The 21,949-nt window shown below is 32.3% G+C and overlaps 1 protein-coding gene across 1 annotated transcript in view; it reads left to right on the top strand.

Annotated features, from left to right (window-relative positions):
- The window catches only part of LOC149770156 (uncharacterized), a 151,387-nt gene that overhangs the window by 103,497 nt on the left and 25,941 nt on the right, over positions 1–21,949 (top strand). Inside the window, exons 4-13 of the mRNA XM_089949322.1 lie at positions 2,908–3,016; positions 3,890–3,950; positions 4,467–4,737; positions 7,238–7,371; positions 11,899–12,054; positions 13,326–13,536; positions 15,173–15,497; positions 17,921–18,090; positions 19,841–19,989; positions 20,558–20,740. Of these exons, the coding sequence (XP_089805448.1) occupies positions 2,908–3,016; positions 3,890–3,950; positions 4,467–4,737; positions 7,238–7,371; positions 11,899–12,054; positions 13,326–13,536; positions 15,173–15,497; positions 17,921–18,090; positions 19,841–19,989; positions 20,558–20,740 (1,769 nt within the window). The remainder of the gene's footprint in view (positions 1–2,907; positions 3,017–3,889; positions 3,951–4,466; positions 4,738–7,237; positions 7,372–11,898; positions 12,055–13,325; positions 13,537–15,172; positions 15,498–17,920; positions 18,091–19,840; positions 19,990–20,557; positions 20,741–21,949) is intronic.

The raw sequence follows: 21,949 nt of genomic DNA, 5'->3' as shown, positions 1-21,949 counted from the left end.
TGGTTTGTACTTTGTCACGGAAGAAATTTGCAAACATGTCCGGAAGGTCGACTGGAGAGAAGGTAGTTGGAATTGGTGTGGATTTGTTCCTTGACATTAGCTTGTTAGTAATCTCGAAGAGGTCTTTGCAGCTAGAACTTTCCATGATCTTAGGAGTGTAATGAATAATATACTGACTTGTAGTACTTATGTAGGTCAGTCTCTGTTAAAAACAAATTATAAATGAATACATATAATTTTATGAAGGCACCTTTCCATCGGATGGCTTTGTTACAGATTTACAATGTATAACACTTTACACTGCTTAATATGTTGTAATATAGCAGCTCTCAAAGGCGCAAAACGGTTCTAACTTTTAATGGTACAACAAACTGAATAGTATGGTATTAATACTTTAATGCCATCCATTAATACTATATATTCGATATGGTATTGGTCATCGTGGAACTCAAATGACGTCATAGCAACACAAGTAGGTCATAAAGGTGCCTAGATAATTGGAGTAATATGCTTAACATCAACACAATGTTTCCCACAAAATTTATTAATATTCTATAATATACCACAAAGCGAATGTGGGAGCTGCAACACACGAACCAATATACCTTTTACAGCCTGTAACTCAAAAGTGTGATGGTCCCAATAGTCATATGTAGCGTTATAGTCTTCCAATGCTTAAAAGCCGATTCAGAAGATTACTTACTGTTGAGCTGATATAATCTTAATTGAATAATATTGCAGTACGATTCAGAGTCCCACAAGCAGCCCTACCATGGTACTGTTTTTGTTTGGTCTTAAAACAAGTAATAGAAAAGGGTGTGAAGTAACAAGCATTGTTAAATTGAACAAATAATTTATTTTCATAGAATACAGTAAGAAAATTTAGAAACGGTATTTATGGTATTGCAAATTATATCCATTCAAAAAATCCCAGAATTACAAACACAAGTCCAATAATTAAAATTCTGAATAAACTTTAGTGGAAATCCAATTATAATCCAACACCCAAAGTATTCATGTGCCTGTTCTAGCCCGTGTAGTGATGATGTGCCAACATTCTTTTGTAGGATCACAATAATACAACCCAATAATATATCCTTCTTTGAAACTTCACTATAAATTCCAGTATCTATTTCCAAGAACGTTTTTCAAGAGCACTTTGTGTGTCCAGTGAATGAATGATTTGAATAAATAAAATTCCAGACTCAATAATATTTCAACTGGTTCAAGTAAGACATAAAACGAGAACGAAGAAAATATAGAAAAATAAGATTATATAGTCCTCTACTTGACCTATTAGCATTTTCGATTACAAAATGCTATCACCTAATGTAAAATAACATTCTAGAAGCTTCTTAATGTTTACTAGATAAAATTTCAGTTATAATTATAATATAAACTGTGCTAAACACAATGTCGTTGACTCAGGGAAATAAAATAAACCTGATAGTTAACCCGTACACAAAGATATCATATTTGCTATGTATTAGTTGTCTGCAATAATTTTTAAAAAAAAACTTAATGATACAGTCAAGTAGAAATTGGAATTGACTTTGGACAAAGTCAATTCAAACATTGTTGCATAATGAATAGCACTAAATGAAATTTAAAGAAAAATTAAGAAAAAAATATCAAAAATGCAAATTAAGTATACATAACAGTCAAATACTAATACTAATCCCTCGTTGACTTTAAGCTGAGATTTAAAGTTTGTTCTCTTGTCTTATATAGCGTTGCATAATGTAATATGTTATTTTAAGGAAAGAAGGTTGACTTTATTCCATTGTTTCTGTGAATCTAACTTAACCTTTTCCCCACCAATTTCTTATCCACAAGAAAATTGTGATGTGTTTTCAAAAGAGCCTTTTTCGTTACTGGAAAATGGCTCTCTACAATTTTTTTTTGGAGAGATAGAAAAAGATATAGTTGCAATTGCTTCCGATAGCAGCTTGATGGCTTAAGTATCATTTAAAAGCAAAGACTACCTGGTATATTAGTCTACAAAATAAACGTTGAATAAGCTGCGAATCATGTAAGAATGGAATCAATAAAAATATAGCATATGGCTTTCGTATAGATTGTGTTGGCAACAGCATTGATCAGTTAATATTTGCTCTTATATTGATTACCGTCAATTCCTATCCAAAAGAAAATAATTCGTATAGTCATTATCAGGGGCAAAACTTTGGGAATTATATTTTGCAGTTAAATGTTAAATTATTCACAGGAACCTCTATAATCAAGATTAAGATTAGCAACAAACAGCATCAACAAGATGCAAACAGTTTATCCTATAGACGGGCAAAATGTTAGAAAGTCATGCACAGTCATGTATGTGAAGATGGTTTTAACATTTTTAAAGTCCTTGGTCATTGCAGAACCTAGTTATTCCAGAATCTCGTTAATTACAAAAATAAAATAGTCACACATATTCCTTTGAGCCTACTGCAGTATGTCAGCCTTAAACATTTTATAGTTTGGTAATGCAAAGTAGGCGACACGAATTATTTACTAAAGAGTGAAAAATAATGCATCAGTTAACTCTCCAAGATACTTCAGTTCTAAAATTAAATAATACAGTGTAAGTCGACAATTTTTCGTGTCTACTACCTCATTGAATTTTGAATGTTAATTGTGTGCATAACAAATGTGTGAACCGTTTTCAAGTTTGTTTTTGTAACACGTTTTAAATGCTATATTTTCTTAATCAGGCGGTATAGGGCTGTTATTTTACACAGGTTTTTGTTCTTGCATACTAAAGTTCGGTGTTTTGTAAATAGCATATCAGTCTCCTACCCTGTAAGTAGTATAGACCATCAAGCCTGTCCAGTCTACATATCCATTGATAATTCTCCTGTCTATATTTTGTAATAAATTTAAATTCATTTAAATTCTTCAAATCCGCAGATGACGGTTCAAAAAGCAGTTTACCTTAACATTAATGGCAACAACAGGTTCGTCGGATTGGTGCCAAGTATTTCAAGGAATATATACATATTGTTTGGGCCGCAAACAAGTAAGATACATACATACATGCATGCATACATACATACATACATACATGCCTCCCTGCCTGCCCGCCTGCCTACCTATCTACCTACCTACCTACATACGGACATACATACATACATACGAACGTACTACATACTACGTACTTATGTATGTATGTATGTATGTATGTATGTATGTATGTATGTATGTATGTATGTATGTATGTATGAATGTATGTATGTATGTATGTATGTATGTATGTATGTATGTATGTATGTATGTATATGTGTGTGTGTGTATGTATATATGTATCTATGTATCTATGTATGTATCTATGTATGTATGTAATACATTATTGGGTTCAACATAAATTTCGTAGGTACATTCCTCAAAAACTGGTTTGATGTCAACATATTTTCTACTGAAATATCATTTTTATTGAAACAGTTAATTTCTCATATTCAAACATTACCTATGTTTAGTTTGTGTGAAAGGGTTTATTTGCTCTTCATCTCAGCTGACATTTGAACTAAGAGGGAGAGGTGTGTAACTAGTACCTCTCAAGAGTTGTATGTCGAAGTCATATGTTTAGTATCTCTTTCATTCGCATCAATGGTATGAAAACACAAAAAGCAATGTCATGTTCGTTGACTGAGATATACATCTAGGAAATGTTTGTAAAGACTAACAATACAGCTGTAAGTCACAAAACGCTTTGTAGACTTGACATTACAGGGCAAAACTGTAATATATTCAACGTCTGAGAAATATATTAGCTGATGATCCTTACATTAGAAAAATTCAGGCCTGAACTAATTTGAAAATGCATCATTTGTGTCGTTTTGTTGTTTAGGTTTTCGTGTATTGGATTTTCACTGATCTATTTGTTTATTTTAAGATTCTTCTGCGTATGTGGAGATGGTTGATGCTCGTATATACAACCATTCCCTGACTGACAGGTTAGTCTTTGTTGTCATTTTGGAAATAATGCTTATATCATATATGTGTTGGGCTTTTTAAAATCTGATTCATGTTTCGTTCTCTCGAGTAATTTTAATGATAGCCACAATGGCAAAATACATTGTGGCAAAGGGCGAATAAAACGATTTTGAATTAACTCCAAAATGTTTGATAAATTGAATCACTTTATTTGTAAACGTTTTTGTACTATTTTATCGGCAGCTTTTGCTTGATACAAAAGTTAGAAGGAATACAACGGTACATTAATGTAATTAGAATGATTTTAATGTTCCTGATCTCATTCACGTTATTTGTTTGTCTTGCACGAGCACAGTCAATTCGCCTTTTTACAATTGAAAATGAAACTACTCCTGAAGTGAAATATATTGTTATGTCGTTGGTGATCACGCACCACAGACTGCGCACTTTTTTTAATTTACAGCTTGTATATATCGAACTTCATACACGTTAGCCATGACTAATTGTAAAATACAAAGTATGTAGTATTTTTTCAGAGAAATCAAGAAACTTTACAAGGGAACCTTAGAGCCAACTCTAGCCCTTCAAGATAATTGCTTGTGTCCAAGAGACTTTCCAACAGTGCTTCCTGGTTCGCTAAACTATGGCATATTCTGCCTGGATTACACCAATAAATCTGTGTATCGACTTAATAACGAAACTTACCATCCTGTTCAATATGCTGCTGATGGTGACGAAGACACGTACTGGAAGTCAGCGACAACACAATCAGCAACTATTACGCTTTATTTGAAAAACGTATTTCAGGTGAGAGTTGACATACAGGACACTCTTCTTAAAGTATAATATTATCGCTATCATTGCCCTGTTAATTTTCAAGAATAATGATGAGAAATGACCTATACACATATACATTATGTTGTTTTATGAGAAGTAATGGAAATTTGCATATTATTTGTTTATACCATAAAACAGACTCACGAACTCACATGCGCTTTTCTTGAAGATGTTATTGCTGAGAAAATGAAGAAATATTATTTAATATGCATTTCTGAATCAACAAGTCAGAATGTATATGTGGAGTAACTATAACTTAAGAGAAGTTTAGACTCGTATAGTAAAGTCCCAAACCTTTGTAATATCATTCAGCTTAATATGCCTGAAATACAAACATTATATGCGAGGATTTAATAATGTTATTGATAAATTTAAGTGATTCTTCAAAGCTAAGAATCGTAACATAGTCTTAAAGCAATGAAAAGAAGAAGAAAATAAATAGAATAATCGCCGTTAGAATAGTGGTTGATTGTACTCATTTTGGAATATTTACATTTCACTGGGCCAAAGGGACTGAAATACAGCCTTTAATTCAGAGATCAAACTTATGTTTGCTTAACATTGGCTTCAAAGGGGAACAAATAATTTCGTTTAAACAATAGAACACAGCAAATGCACATTTAACTCAGAAGAGAATTCCTTCCAGACGAGAGAGACCGTTAGAATATGGTTAAATAATGTAAATTGCAACATATTATGAAGTCTTTTTTCTCTGTAGGTTTGTTCATGGTATATGCATCCGCGTTTTTACTTTATTAAATAGTTCCCCATGATTTTCTACCCTCTAGTTTTATAGGATGGCGTCACTAAAATCGATTTTAGGATGGCGTCACTAAAATCAATTTTGCAGTGCTCAAGTAATATCTAGTAACATCTAATATGTATACAGAGTTTAAATAATATTTTTTCTCTCCTTCTTATTATTCAATCTATAAAGTAAAACTTAAAATCAGTAAATTTGAAATGAATTTATATAATTTAAAAATTCGCACAAAGTTTATCATATTTAAAAAACAAATTTTGTTAGGTATATTGAATTTGCATTGTTTGTTATTTGTACTTTTTTAATTTTTTATTTCATGATGCTATTTTAATGTAATACTTTTGTTAGACTTAACATTGACCAAAATCAACCCTATTTCCTACATGACATGAATGATCGATTTTTGTTTTTGTATTTTATTCTGTAAACAACTAACACACATCTAAAACATTCTCTATGTGTATAGGTCATTATCAAGATCATTATTAATAGAAGTAAATATTATTATTTGTGTCTGGGTCTAGGTTATTGGTATACCTCTACAATTTAGCTGGTGTATCCGACATTGTCCAGGTTATATAGCATAACTTTAATAACAGACAGCTAATTACAGGTAAGATATTTTTGCAGACGTTACGAACATTCTGGAGGGTGATTTTCCATTCGGTAATTTTTGTGTGAAAATATGAATTGTGACTTGGGGTCATGTAAAAGACTATATAATCTTGTTACTGTAACAAATATTCATTCGTGCGTAATATTTAGCGGAATCAATTTGTATTACTGTATTGTTGTCTTGATGTTCTTTAGGGTTGGAATTTATTTCTTCAAATTATTCAAGTTATTTTTCTATAGAAATACAAACGTTCTTTGGTTACATTCTTGGAAAAAAGACTTGGATTAATAGTGAAGTCAAACCTGAAATTATATTACCGTGTCTTAACAAAAGTCTGTTGACACATCTCCATGATTCAGGTCATCACATGCACATCAACGCTTCAGCATTGGACTTAAATTGGATTTATATTTAAGTTTATTCAGAACATTAAATTATTAGGACTCGTACCTCTAATACTAGGCTCATTTTGGGACTTCATTCGCAATATATTATTGGATCAATAAGACGTATCATTAGATCTTGAATCACTTTTATAGGCCAAAAATTAAAATTGATGTTTGTAAATATTGTAGAGCTTGTCATTCTTGTAAAATGGTCGAAAAACCCAGTCAGAAAATGAATAAGGTTCATCTGCAACCAATTCCTGCATTTGACGAACCATTTAGCAGAATCATGGAAGATTTTGTAAGTCTTGTACCTAAGACTAAATCAGGCAATCAATAGTTGTTGTCCTTAATGTATGAGTCTTCAATATTCCTATATTTAAATCTTTTGAGGAATATTAAAACTAAAACATTAGTAAAATCTTAGATAAATGTTTTTGCACAATTTGGCCTTCCAGAATCTACCCAATCTGATCAAGGATCAAATTGTATGTATTAAGTTTTTTTTTTTTTCATTTTCACTTTATATTCAAGAAAAATCAGTTATTTGTTGAATTTTACAAAGCGTGTTGCTTTTCAGTCGTGTTACGGATTTTAAGAGCACAGACTCGCAACAATCAGAAAAGTCCATGTAAATCGCATAACTATTTAAGCTTATATATTTCCTTTGAAACTCACTATAACCTTATATGTTGTTTGTTTCAGCTATCGTCTATAGAGATAAACTTTTTGTTCGACACAAATCCGTCTGAACTGGTGCTTACTTTGACATATAATGGTAAACTCTCCATGCGTAAAATATGTGGATGTAATTCCTCCCTGCCGTGTAAACGTCTTGGGTAAGAATAAATGCATATTTGGCTCTATTATATCTAATCAGATTCCTCGAAGAATGTGTACAAATGTATCATCCATAATACGGTACTATACCGTACTGTAGTCTACTGTACTATACCGTACCATACTATACTATATTACATACCCATTTGATCTTACATGACTGATCTGGCGTTCGATACATATGTTCCAATATGTAATTCTGTATCGCACTCTTCAAATTTCCGTATCGCACACCCAGCATGAGATTACTTTTGCAAGGTAAAATGTTAAATAATAGGCCACTTCAATCATTTTCGATACAGGATGATCAAGTTTTGCTGTGACTATTCATCTATTCAGTCTTCTTTGTCCATAATCTGTTTTGATACAAATTTCATTTCAAAATATATCGTAAGCTTACTCAGTTGAACCTTTTGTATGCTTTTCTAACTTTTCCTCTACTCCTTTTTAAACTCTAGTTGTTGAATCTTTATTTCTTGTTTTCTTCATCTGGTACATTAATAGGTTTTAGCATCGCTTGAATAGTTAACTTATACGTGTCTCTAGATGTATGATGATAGCAATGACATTGTTTAGAGATTGATAACTATTTGTCTAGGCAAACGAAACATGTCTCTAAATGTTAAAAATACACAGTTAATCGCATTTTACATCACTGAAAATAAAAATAAATATAAATCTTACTTAATTAGACCTTTGTCTATAAATAGACAATTAGACAGAAATGCGTGTAACAGTCAATAACCAGAAGAAACTGTATCATCAATGCGCCAAATGGACAAATCGTGGGGAACGGTGTAACTAATAAATACAAGATATGATAGCGGATACTGTTTTTATTTTCTCTCCCATGGGTCAGAGCATCGTGTAATATGCTAAACATTAAAAATCCTAAAGTGCGATGAGCTTAAGGACAAGCGGTACGAATGGTGTAGAAAATTGGGCACCGGTTTCTGGAAATGGGTGTAATTAAAAGTATAAATGGGTTTGGCTGGCCAGGATTGGTTGATAATGAAAGATATATATCAGTAATAAAGAATCTTTTTAGAGATTATCCTTGATGTAAATGAAAACAAAGAGTCTTTGCTTTATTGATGGAGTTTCGGTCCTTAAACAGTATCTATTTGGAACACTCATTATTGAAATTAATACCTAACTCTTTTTTAGCAAATTCGAAAGCACATGTTTGAAACACACGTAAGCCCAGAAAATGCCGCGACCCATGTCCTTTTCTCTACACAGAAGCTGCCATACACGATGCATCTATACTGATAAATAAAAATTTGATCATGAGCATTCAGAAATTTTAAGTAACTGAATTTTTAATACCATATAGTTTGTGTAGGTTTAGAATGGGAACTGACTTAATACTGTCAGACCTATAATTCCAAATGAATTCCATAAAACGAATGATTGCTGAGAGTGGTGCAAGCAAAGTGCAAGAAAGAAATGCTGCATAGGTTAACTAAAATAAGGCTGTTGTAGGAGGAAACTTTACAATGTGGAGGTGTGGACATTTCTTTACGGGCTTATAGTGTGTTCACTCTTAAGCTAAAATATATTTAACATATCGGTGTCTGAATTCTTGGGAAATATATTAACAGTTTCTTTGTACTGATTGTAAAATAATCTCAGCGATCATTAAATTCTGGTAAGAAAACATCGAAACATATCAAGGTTTTGACAGAAACATATCTGAAAGTTTATTTTTAATTAAGTGGAAGTGATAATGGGTATACTTGTTACCTGAGGTTGAAAAGACAGAGTAGCTAAGACATGCTCTTGTCAAATGAGCAACATGGAAAATAAAACAGAAAACCTAAAAGGGGAGAAAATAAAACAAGAGACTGAAGACAGTACAGACGGAAAGGGGTTAAAACATATCAATCACTCAAGGAAACAAAGAACTTGCACAAATTCACAGGCGTAACGATCAGTATCTCTTTATCTTTATTTCAATCACACACAAAGGCAGTCATCACTATTAAACTCTGTATTTATTAAACAAATTCTCTCTCTCATGATTATTCTTAGTAAATTTAAATTAGAGAGGAATCAATTTATTTTTATTTCTCAACAAGTTTACATTCATCATCAACGAGCTTAAGATCGTTAGGTTGTTCAATACTCTATACAATACGTTCATCACTCTAAATTAAACATCTGAAATGATTTATTGCTGTAAACTTTGAATTATTCAAAAATACAACATACTTTTGTAATATTAAGAGATGCGTTTAAATTTGGTGAAAATGATCGCTTTTTGCTATGAGGAAAACGTAAGAGTGTCGTAGGTAGAGAATGGCAGATGCATTTAAATTTGGTGAAAATGATCGCTTTTTGCTATGAGGAAAATGTGAGAGTGTCGTAGGTAGAGAATGGCAGATGCGTTTAAATTTGGTGAAAATGACCAAAATTTGCTATGAGGAAAACGTAAGAGTGTCGTAGGTAGAGAATGGCAGTTTATGTGCATTTCTCGGTATCTAGTCCGAACAACAATACACTGGACATACTATTTAACAATAATTTCTCAAATAATGATTGTGTTAAAAGTGACATTAAACATAATAGAAAGAGAGTACTTTGCCACTGAAATTTTCTATTTAAATCTTTAAAAATCCAGACAAAGTAAGAAAACAAATTAAATCATGTTTAGATTAAAGTCATTACCACATGTTTAATTCCCAAGAGACATTCCACAATATCAATCATCTAAAATACCAAACATAGCTAAATATCCATTTTAGTTCAAATATATATCTGCTGAACTATATTTTTTTAAGGAGCAAGTTTAAGTCGTGGGATTTAAACATGTTCCATTAACATTAGCGAGGAATCGAATTTGTTTACTAAATCTGAAGATAACATTGACAAACATTTGCAGCATAAAGGTTGATGCGTCATAGAGAAGAACAAGTTTATTTGATTGTCGGGGTAGGTTGCCATTAATTGTTTAAGGTGGCAATGGCACATAAAAACTATTATTTAGAGTGTCTGCCCAAAAAGGTCGAGAACCAATGGTTAGATAACGAGATCGGTGGGGCACAAAGAGAAATGTAACTTTACTTTTTAAATTCTTGCGACTGTTGAAACAGAAAATAAAGTGAAGAAAACAGATTAATACTACAATATTGTTTAAAATGTTCTGATTAAAATATATCCTAATGAATATCAAAAATCTAGTCTCGGTATTAGAAAGTGTTTGATTTCTTAATTTTATGCTTAAATTATCCCTTTTCGTTCAATGCATCAAACATGTTTTGTATCAATTGAAAACATAAAAATAAAGACTAATTACTGTAGATGTTTGAGCTTTATGCTTTCGCTTAAGTGGAATTAATTACTGTTAGTATGTAAATATTGCTCTAACATTTGATTGGAAGTATAGTGTCTCTTCAGGAAATAGATTGTAAGAGAAAAGCCAAAAGGTCAGTTACTGGTCCGGGACTTATTTTACATTTGAGAAGTAAGGAAAAAAATCACTTGCCTGTGACTGCATATTAAATTAAGTCAAATGTCCCATACACATATTTAAATATTCAATGCCAAATAGTAAAAACATATATATAATGCAGAGTGACCGATGAATCAGCTGTACAGTATATATATATATATATATATATATATATATATATATATATATATATATATATATATATATGCTTAGCCCGAGCTACCTACACTTATTTTCTGAATGTGGATAATGCTAGATAAAAGTGAACAACTAAACCAAGGTCGAATTCAGCGCTTAAATACTCATTATGTTCTTAATTCCTTCAAATGATCATTATCTGTTTATTTTTCTTTCTCACAATCTAGCAATGATCATTACGAGTCTATGTTTAGGATTAGACCTTTATATTTCTTTAATTTCCACAAGCTCGCTATTTAATAACCAATTACAACTTTCCTGCACTATACCCGCAACGTTAGCAAATTCTTTGTCAAAGTAATACGTCACTTCCGCATGCTCATTTTTAAAGTTTGAGAGAGGCATACGTTTAAACATTCATATTTGGTTACGACGCAGTAAAAATGGATTCAAATGATGGATGTGAGTTTCTTATCTACGGATGGTTAACAGTGAGTTTACAGAGAAGTCCTCCACAATTGACCTTTACGTCGAAACATGTATTTTGTTATCATTCACTTCATTTATTTTATTATAAACACCATAATTCTGAAGTAAGCATAACATGCAAGTTTCGATTATACTGCCCTGGTGCGCGATATAAACTAATATCGAGTCAATGTAGTTTGATAATTCTTTATTAATGATTTTTTGCAAACCTCATAAAGGTAGTGTCATTTGGCAGGACTAAATTGCATTTTTGGTTCATACAAATGTAAAACACAAGCTATTGAAAAAATCCCTACCAATCAGATCACTGGAAATCATAATGTAAAGAAGAAAAATTATATTATTCCTTAGTGTCTTTCGTTCATTGCTTGTTGTGAAATAACAAAATTCTTATATATGCGGTATGTATTCATGATCAGTGTAGCTTTCATTGATTTTCTTTCAGGGGAACGTTCACGTACGACCTAACGAATGGAACTGACCTGACAAACAGGACAAGCTACAGCACTCTTTTGGCTGATACGGTTAACATACAACTGAACGGAAACTGCAGCAACAAGACATCATTCTACGCTATTAGTGAAATAAATATCACAGGAAGGTCAGATGCAACATGAGCGCTTTACCAAATGTATTATAATAATAGCAATAATATTCCTAAGCACACGTTTATATGCACTGTACTTTATCAGACAAATATAATTAACATATCTTTAAAATCGGCACATTCCATAAAGTGTGTATGTTTTCTATTAAAAGTACTTTGCAATGAAAATGTATGAAAAGCTGTCTAAGAAGTCTTCTGAAACTAAGACTTTGAGGTTAACTAAAACTCAGCAAATGACGTTGTGAGTCCACTTACATGTGTATTTACGGTGACACTATAAGTAACATGATCATGTCCTAGAATATTCTTTTAGAGCATGACACGTGAGACTTTAGTGTCATAAACTGCTTGCAGCGGGGCACTCTTTAAACTGAAATCGCTTGAAGAAACTTACGCCATCATAATATCGAGTCACATGAACTGACACTAATATGACCTCTTATTGAGGAAATAACGTTTATTTCAAAATGATAGGAAAGGACGTTACTGACAGTCTTATTTTGCAAGATTAATTTATATTTGGAGCTCTTGAAGTTCATTAAGTTGAAAAGATAAGAACATCTTTGTCTTTTATTATCAATTATTTAGGAACAATACTTTATTGTTTTTATTAAAGAATAGTAAAGAACAAATGGGGCGTTATTTGCTGTGATTCGGCAACTGTCGGTTTATACCACGATAAACTCTGAAGAAAATATCATTAAACCCTAAAATGAATGCATTATCAATTTTGCCATTTTTGCGATCACAAAGTTACGAATCGAAAATACGATCGTGCAACCAGAGGAATCGTATCCTGGTATATTCGTTATTCAGCTGTCATTGTTCCTGGAATCCAGATAATTGCAGAAAAAAGCATTTGCTATCATAATACTGGGACACAAGAAGGAAATCGATATTAATTGGTCTCGGCTTTAAGATGACGTAGTAGTTTCAAAATAACATAAAAGAAAGCTACTTTAGGTTATAGGCATGAGTGTTAAAAGATAAATGGATATATGGAAGTTCGTTCATTTAAACATATAAAACACTGTTTGTTTTTGTAAGTCAAGTATCAAGAACAAGACTTTAGTGTTCGTCTGTACCATGCTTATATTTTTAAATGTGCCGTATTATTGAAAGCATCCAAATATCCTCCAGAGGTTATTGTGTAGTACATTGTTCGCAGTATTGGAAATTTAGGATTATTTTGCGATCATAAGGTTCTGAATTGAGGCTGCCATCAAAGAACCAGAGATATGATATATTTCTTTGTTCGTTTCCAGCTGTCATTGTTCAGGTAATTCTGGGACTTGCACAGTGTTGAATACCACTGATAGGAAGTACAGTTGCGACTGCAAAAATGCGTCCCATACAGCTGGAAGCAACTGTGAAACCTGTAGCAACGAATTTTGGAGAAACAGTACTTTTGATTTAAGCTGTCAGAATCCGTGCATTTGTAATATAACTGGGAGTTCCAACAAATCTTGCAATGAGGTAAACAAATCAATAAGTTTATCATAAAATACAATTTTTTACTCAAGAAAGTTCTTAACTAATACGATACTGGTGCCAGTTCTGACCTTATATGTGTATGTACGTAACCTTTAGTAATTATTGATTAAAAAATGGTTAATATTTATTAAATATCAGTTACATAAAAGACAGTCATACATTATACTTCGAGAAATAACAGGAAATGTTTGTGAAAATGTAGTCATATAATGTATTTAGTGTGTCACTTTTGCTTGGAGGTATTTCCAAATTCAAATGCTATTTATTTCCTGGCCCCATATAAAGTGGGGAAAAAATATTTTTCGTATGTAACAAAATTTCCTCCTGAATCACCTATAGGTCTGAATCTTGAATGAAAAAAATCTTTTAAAAATTTAAAATTCATCGTTCTTTGGTATAATAATATTTCATTTGGGTATACGCTCGAATTAAGGAACCTATTGTATATGGGGCTACGCAAAAAGAATCACAGTTACACATATAAATATCATATTCATTTATATGACAAACATATAGTAAACTGTTTCTGACTAAATCAAATGTGCAGAATAGTCACATATTCTCTGAAGAATATAAATAAAACGTCGTATGAGACTTATAGAACTTGAGAATGTACGGGACAATGCAACGCAATACTCTAAGTTTTTATATAGATATAAGCAATAACTTCTTTGGCACCTTGAGAGCATTGTTCTTGCTCAGATCTAATTCCTGTAAATAACTGCATGACCTTCTGTTCTTAATACATTCAACAATTCAATCACGGGGTCATTTTTTAAAAATTTAAACACTCAACTCTGGTATTAAGGAAGACATAAGGATGTCTACATATTAACTAACCATTATACATCTGCACATCAAGGTTCTACACTGAAAGATGTAATGAAGGATACCTCGATCTGTCACAAGCTGAATATGTTATTGTTTACAAACTTTCCTCCCCTGTTATCGTTATCTTGATCAAAGGACAAATGAGAATTCTACAAGTGTGTGGTAATATTCAGGATCATTGTCTACTGATGCCAAAGAGTAAAATTTTCACAACAGTTACACCGATATGAATTATCTAGGTAAATCGTGCAGGAAAAAATTCAGGAAAGCGCACCCCACACGGTTCATATGCCTCCTCTTTTACGCCGCCAAGTTTATTTTAATTCTTTTACGACTCCCTGTTCGGTTTAATTCTGACACGAATCTCTTGTCATACAATGGTCGTCTGCTCACTCAACAAAACAAAGTGATGTTTTCACAACGATCCTTTTTATAATGTTGAATGAATTATTTTCAATGTAAAACACATCATTAGAAAGAATTAGAAAGAAATACGAGATTTAATGCTTGACCTTGATTTTAATCGTAGATCAATAAATGCAGATGTGAAGCGATTGAGAATGTTTCATTGCCAAATACAGTTTCTTGTATTTATAAAGCAGACAAAACGTGAAAATCTTTTACGATACTTCTATCCTGCACCTTTGGTAAATGATACACAGAACGGATATTGCTCAATCAACAATTTTTATGTTATCTTAAAAACTGAGGATTTCCTTAGCCATTTCATTGTTTGAACTCAGATAGAATAATTAGCTTACCAGTGTAATACGAATTTGTTTTTCAGATTGACGGCCAGTGCTATTGTAAATCGAATGTTACAGGTGTATCATGTGATCGATGTAAGCATAATTCGTATAACTTCTCCAGCAATGGTTGTAGAGAATGCAGGTGCAATCCGGATGGAATAATCGAATGCAACTCTACAGGACAATGTGTTTGCAAATCAAACGTGGAAACAATATCGGGAAAGTGCGAATATTGCATACAAAAATACTATGGATTTCACAATACATCTGGATGCATTGAATGCGGATGCAATGAAATTGGAGCTCAAAACCTTCTGTGTAATGACACTTCTGGACAGTGTGATTGTAAACCATTTTTGACGGGTAAATATTTATTGTTCTTATGGTTTTTTATTATAGCTGTTTTCATTGTAATATTTTCTTTTATTATACTCGTTTCTTTGAGTAAATTTTCACTACATGTTATATGGTTATCCACTGAACCCAAATATCAAAATATATCTTGTTTTAAATAGATAAAATATGTTAGAAAAATGTGTTTAGAAGCAGTTACATATTGAAATGCCAGGTTGAAAGAAAGACGGGAGAAGAGCTTTTTAGTCAGTAAATACCATTATGCAAGGAAATGAATAAATAATATGATAAATGTATTTTTATGTATGTATGTATGTATGTATGTATGTATGTCTGTATGTATGTATATATGTGTGTGAGTGCGTGCGTGCGTGCGTGCGCGTTGTATGGATGTATGTATGTATGTATGTATGTGTTAAGACCATGGTTTTGAGCTTAAGTAAAAAAACAATGTAAACTCCAACATGCAATTCAAGTTTCCAATATATAAACTGATTTAAATAAAAAATAAAATCAAACAAAGCAAAATAATTAAAAATACTTAAGATATGTCCTAGACTATAATTTTAATAATGTATTATACATTTCTGACTAATGCAGAAACTGCTCTAAGATAAATAGTGCAAAGCTATTAGAGTTCGTATGTGTCACCATGATAACACAATTGAATTCAAAAGAATTATTAATACAGATGGTATTACTTCAGTGTAATCTCGTGAACAAAGAATATCAAAAGTGACCTGATGAAATTAGACATTGAAGTCGGTGAATGTAATCACTTAATCCTCAAAAGTTCTGGCTGTTTAAATAAAAGACTATTCACTCCACTAGATCCAACAATATGGAAATCACAAATTTCGCTCTGATTAGTACTAATGATTTGTATAACTGAAACAATAAATTTGGTGTCTGTATCTTCATTATAAAGTATCCTTTTGATTTTGAAATAAACAAATCAAATTCACTAAAATTTCTGAACAATCAAATCTTGTTATTTCAACAGAACTCAAAGTCTTCAACAAAAACAATCCTGTTCTGACCTTGAAATCTCATTAAACCAATAACATGTTAGGACATGCGTGATAGCTATCTACAAGGGTACTATGAATCGCCCGCTTGATTACGTAACCAGCATGCAATACGCGCGTGCTAATCATAACCTGCGTAATGGTTGATTTCAAGTTAGATCAACCTCGTCATGAATGAAATAAATACAACCGATTATACATGTACTTTCACGATATAATTAACCATTGAGTTAAATATATCTTCATAGACTCAAACGACTCAAATAAAAATAATATTACAAATTCAAAAGATAGTGCATAATTCCTTGTATGTATGTATTAATGTATGTATGCATGCGTATGAATGTATGTATGTACGTACGTACGTACGTACGTATGTATGTATGTATGTATGCATGTATGTATGTTTTGAAAGACGAATTGATAATCAAAGAAACGAAAATAGATGATTATTTGGATGGGCATGGGCTATATAAGCATGGATTTGAAAATAAAATAATTTTTATGAAATATATAAATAATGACTATTTAACTTTGTCACTTTCGCTTTCCTTGGCGTAACTGTCACTTTTCAAATAAGTTTGCTGTTTATTCGCAACAAAGGGTCAATTGATTTAAACTGTTCCTGAAATATATCGGAGTTTTTTACCTTGACTAGACAAGAAAACACAGATACACCTTTACCAACTTTTTGAATGAGGGAATTAAATTAGGTTTCTAGGCCCGTCGCAAAGCGGAAGTATATGTTTCTTTTCTTGTTCATCGGCACGCGTATAAGCAGTTATTCACTAGCATCAGTTTCAAACCTGGTGGCTGGTTCATACTTGGTTTAAAAAGAAAGCTATCAATTTCGGGAATTTTATTTTTTGAAGGTCAATGTCATTTTGACTGAAAGAAGAACAGTGTTTTAGCATAATGCGTCGATTTTTTCCATTGTGTGCAGTTACTAAAGGTTGAGGATGGCTCTCGATTACGTTAAGGTTAAAAGGTCAAGGTCACTGTAATTTAAAGAATAATAATCATGTCCGCACAGATCATCGAGGTTTGCATAATATATGAATACCATACGTTGTAACGGCTTGAACATTGGTGCTTGGAATAATCCCCTTTATTTCAGAGTGTATATGACCATGCGAAGGTCAGTGCGGTTCAATGAAGGACATGTATTTCCGCACACTAGCGTTAGTTCTACTTTACGAACACTGACCAAACTTTGTGAATTGTTACACGTGTGTATATAATTTAAGATCAGTGTGATTGAATGAAGAAAAGTAGTTTTAGCAAATTAATTTTAGTTATCTACGTCGAAGTCTATTAAGGACAGACAAGGAGTATAATTTCACGATAATCTTGGTTGAAAATGAAAGCGAGCACAAATATGAATGTTATTTGCTCTCATTTCAGGTCGAACTTGCGATAAATGCAAGGAGCAATACTGGAACTTTGATAAACTCAATGCAAATATATGTAAGGCCTGTGAATGTAATATCGTGATTGGATCAATTAATAATGTATGTGACAAAATCTCTGGCCAATGTCCATGCCATAATGATACGGTAACAAACAGACAATGTGTAAGTAGCAAATGAATATCTCTTTTCTTCTACTTTGCATTTTTGTTTGTGGTGCGATTCTTCTATGACTTAACTTGTCGTGGGACGCTTAGAGTTTATATAATAAACTTAGGGTTTATATTATGAACATACGTAAATAGTGTTGTTTCATATATATATATATATATATATATATATATATATATATATATATATATATATATATATATATATATATATATATATATATATATATATATATATAAGTGAATTCAAAGGTACTACTATCTTGCATGCATTAAATTTTATAAGGCATAAACTTTTGACGTGGAATGTAGATACAGCCATTGTATCGCAAATTTACTTGTGCAATTATTCGATAACGATAGGAAGATTAGAAAGATTCCTGACTGATCACGAGTGTAAATATATACAATGCTGTAAAGAAAGAAAGATTTGCTAAATGTTCCACAAATTTAAACCAGCTAAGTTTTGTTGCCAACTGCGCTTACAGAAACATACATCTTCTACTGATTTAAAGAAATGAAAGATAAATGTTCTGTTTATATTGATATTTCCTTCCAATCAAAAGTAAAATCAAATTATAATTGATAATGAAAGATACCTGCTCTGTTTATATTGATATTTTCTTCCAATCAAAAGTTCAATCAAATTACAATTGATTTATGTCTTTACAATTTTCAACATGCTCTCATGTGAGAGAGAGAGAGAGAGAGAGAGAGAGAGAGAGAGAGAGAGAGAGAATGTAGCATGGCTTGTCCCGAGCATTAGGGAGGGGTAGATTTGTTTTGAGCATAAGGGAGCGGTAGGTTTGTGGGTTAGATTCTCTCTATGTGGACTAGAAACAACAGCTATATCCGTACAAATGTATTTTCTCTGAGTCGGAAATAATTAGAAAGAATATCGTTATGAATTACAGAAAGCAGTCTTGAGAAAGTATTCTTAAATGTACGGACTTTTTAGACGTTAAAAAGTGGATTTGATAAATTTCTATTTTAATACTTTGACTCCGTAAGCATTTAGTAATGTTGGCGATATTTATATAATTCTTTATCGAAATAACCTTAGCAATAATTCCAAATGTTGTAGTGTGCGTATAAAAAGGGATGTTTGTCAGCCAAATTACAGGTTGAATAAAAAATTAATATTTCTGTATATCCGAGTTTACGAAAGCCAACATTGTTTAAAAAAGACAAAGCTAGCACTTGTTGGAATATTACAGTTGTAGGACGACTGGAATATAGCTAACATAAATTGATATAATGACATAAATGTAGCAATTAACATGAAACAGGATGCTCAATTATGAATGCGGATGCGGAAGGTTACGAGTTCGAGTCACACCAAAGACTTATAAAAAATGGTACTAGCAGCTGCATCGCTTGGCGCTCAGCATTAAGAGGTTAGTGTTATGGCTGGTCGGCCTGGTGTCAGGATAATGTGTTTTGGTGGGACATGATGTTGCAATGCTGGACATCACTCAAAACTGCCACAATGCAGACACCATAGTGATGTCACTTGAAAATTGTTAAGGCTAGGGAAAAAAATCAAAATCACACACACACACACACACACACTTATAAACGTACGCTGAGATATTGGTGCAATCCTTGTCTTTCTATACAGGTAATTTAATTTGATAATCATGTCATATTGCACAAAATAATATATATATATATATATATATATATATATATATATATATATATATATATATATATATATATATTTATATATATATATATATTAGGACCCAGAGTTAGCAGCCACCAGCATGACACCAACATTTGGGCCTGTAGCAGGAGGAACAAACGTTACTTTGTCTGGACGACAGCTTGCAAACCAAGAAGAAAATGTCACGATACTTTTGAGTCGTGTACCAGCGAATATCATCACACGGTAGGAATACTTCAAATAATAATATTGTTATGGTATTTAGTCTTGTAGAACAGACTGTTATTATGGGATACGTGTTATTGGTCTGAAAAAATAGCACGTTTTTTCGCACGAGATTCCAAACAATTGCGGTCTGCCTCTATATCTTGGTGGGTAACGCTATCATTATTTGCGATTAATACTTTTATATTTTAACACGAATTATGCTATTATATTAACATAGTAGAAGATACGATTTTCATACGTACGTGATGTTATTGGATCTGAACTCAATTAAAATTGTTCAAAAGCTCCATAAATTTCCTATCATTACTCCACTGTCATCGTGTTTACTTTCGGAATGTCAATGTGAAGAATTTGGATGCGTAAACTATCAGATTAAAAGCAATGATTGTTTCAAGTTGTCATACCATCGTTTGAGCATTATATGAACGACTGTTAATACACCCTTGATTGGCTTCACATACCAATGTTATCAGATACTAGGCTTGCAAAAAAGAACTAAATAAATAAAGGCAACGTTTACATCTATTTGCTTTATGTATGAATGTGGAACAATTTCTTCTCTTAGAAACTTAACTACAATAGTATTCGAGACCATGAACTCAAGTATTGGGCCAGCAGATGTAATGATTACCTGGGTCAAGGGGAAACCACCCTACAATGAGTACACATTTCCAAGTCCACTGAAATTCGAATACCGTGCCAATGCAATTATACAAGAGCCGTCATCAAACCTACAATCATTTTCCAGGCAAGTTCAACTAGTCATCACAGGATGAATTTTTTTATTTTACCCATTTGTCTTTATGCAAGTTTATCCATCTATCTTTCCAACTTTTTTCTTACAAACAAAGTAGTCTTCAACTACTTCCTTAAATTGCCACGGTTGTTTTAGCGATTGGAGTTCTAAGACAACTTCGCCAACAAATAATCGGCTTTCTTGAGCGATTTTAGGAGTTGTTAAATATAAGTTGTAATCCAGTCTTCGTATTATTTTAACGTTCTCTTTTGAAACTATTTCTTTTGCTTTCTTGTCTTAACAAATCTAAATTTTACAATTGAAATTTTACCATTTTCAATTCCTGCTGCTCCCACAACTTGTGGAAGTTTATAATTAATTAATGATTTGTGATGTCTTTATGATGCCTACATTTACGTTTTCAGGTTCTGACATGCAAAATGTGAAATGCAATGTAGTGTTTATAGGTTACTGCATTTGTATGGGAAAATATGATCGAGTTTTCGGATGGAATACTGTACGAGCTTGTGAGTGCAGTATATCCTTCCGAGGAAACGAATTCATATTTTCCCATACAAATGCAGTAACCTTTTTATTATATGCTCATTTTTTATTCTACCTAAGGTTTAATTATATAAACAAAATACACTACAAGAAACAACGTAAATGAATGAATGCCGTATTCCAAACTAAATACACAAGCGCAGATTTGACATTACAAAATGACATCATTATTAATGCGTACATAGCTCCGCCCAGATAAATTTGAACTTAGTCGCGCGGTCGACATAACTTTCGAAAGAAAATGGCGTGTCTAGCTAAAATTGAAATTTGCAGTCATAGTGTGAATGAATGCGCATTGCAACGACTTTTCCATTTGATCTGGAGTGAATATATTTTGGCATTTTGTTTCGATTCGACGAAAGTTTGTGACTTGGACTGGATTCATCTGTGCAAATTATACGTGAAATACATCGGATTGAAGTGGCGCGCGAGAAGCGTGTTTACGTCTGCAAATGTTTTTCTGTTTCTGTCATTGAATGTTTGAAATCATAACGTGGGAAAAATATGAAATCTTTCAATTGCAATTTTCAAAAGACGCTATGGAATTAAATGTGTATTTCATTTTGAGTGCAGTAAGGAGGATACAATTGCACTTATCATCGAAATTACAGCACACTTTTGAAATGTAGCTAGCCTAAATCCGTAACATTGTATCAA

Source organism: Sinohyriopsis cumingii, unplaced genomic scaffold (assembly GCF_028554795.1).
Source record: "Sinohyriopsis cumingii isolate HCF-2022 unplaced genomic scaffold, ASM2855479v2 utg002596l, whole genome shotgun sequence".
In the NCBI taxonomy this organism is placed as follows: domain Eukaryota; kingdom Metazoa; phylum Mollusca; class Bivalvia; order Unionida; family Unionidae; genus Sinohyriopsis; species Sinohyriopsis cumingii.
Note: the sequence above shows the minus strand (reverse complement) of the source record. Positions and strands in the feature narration are given on the sequence as shown.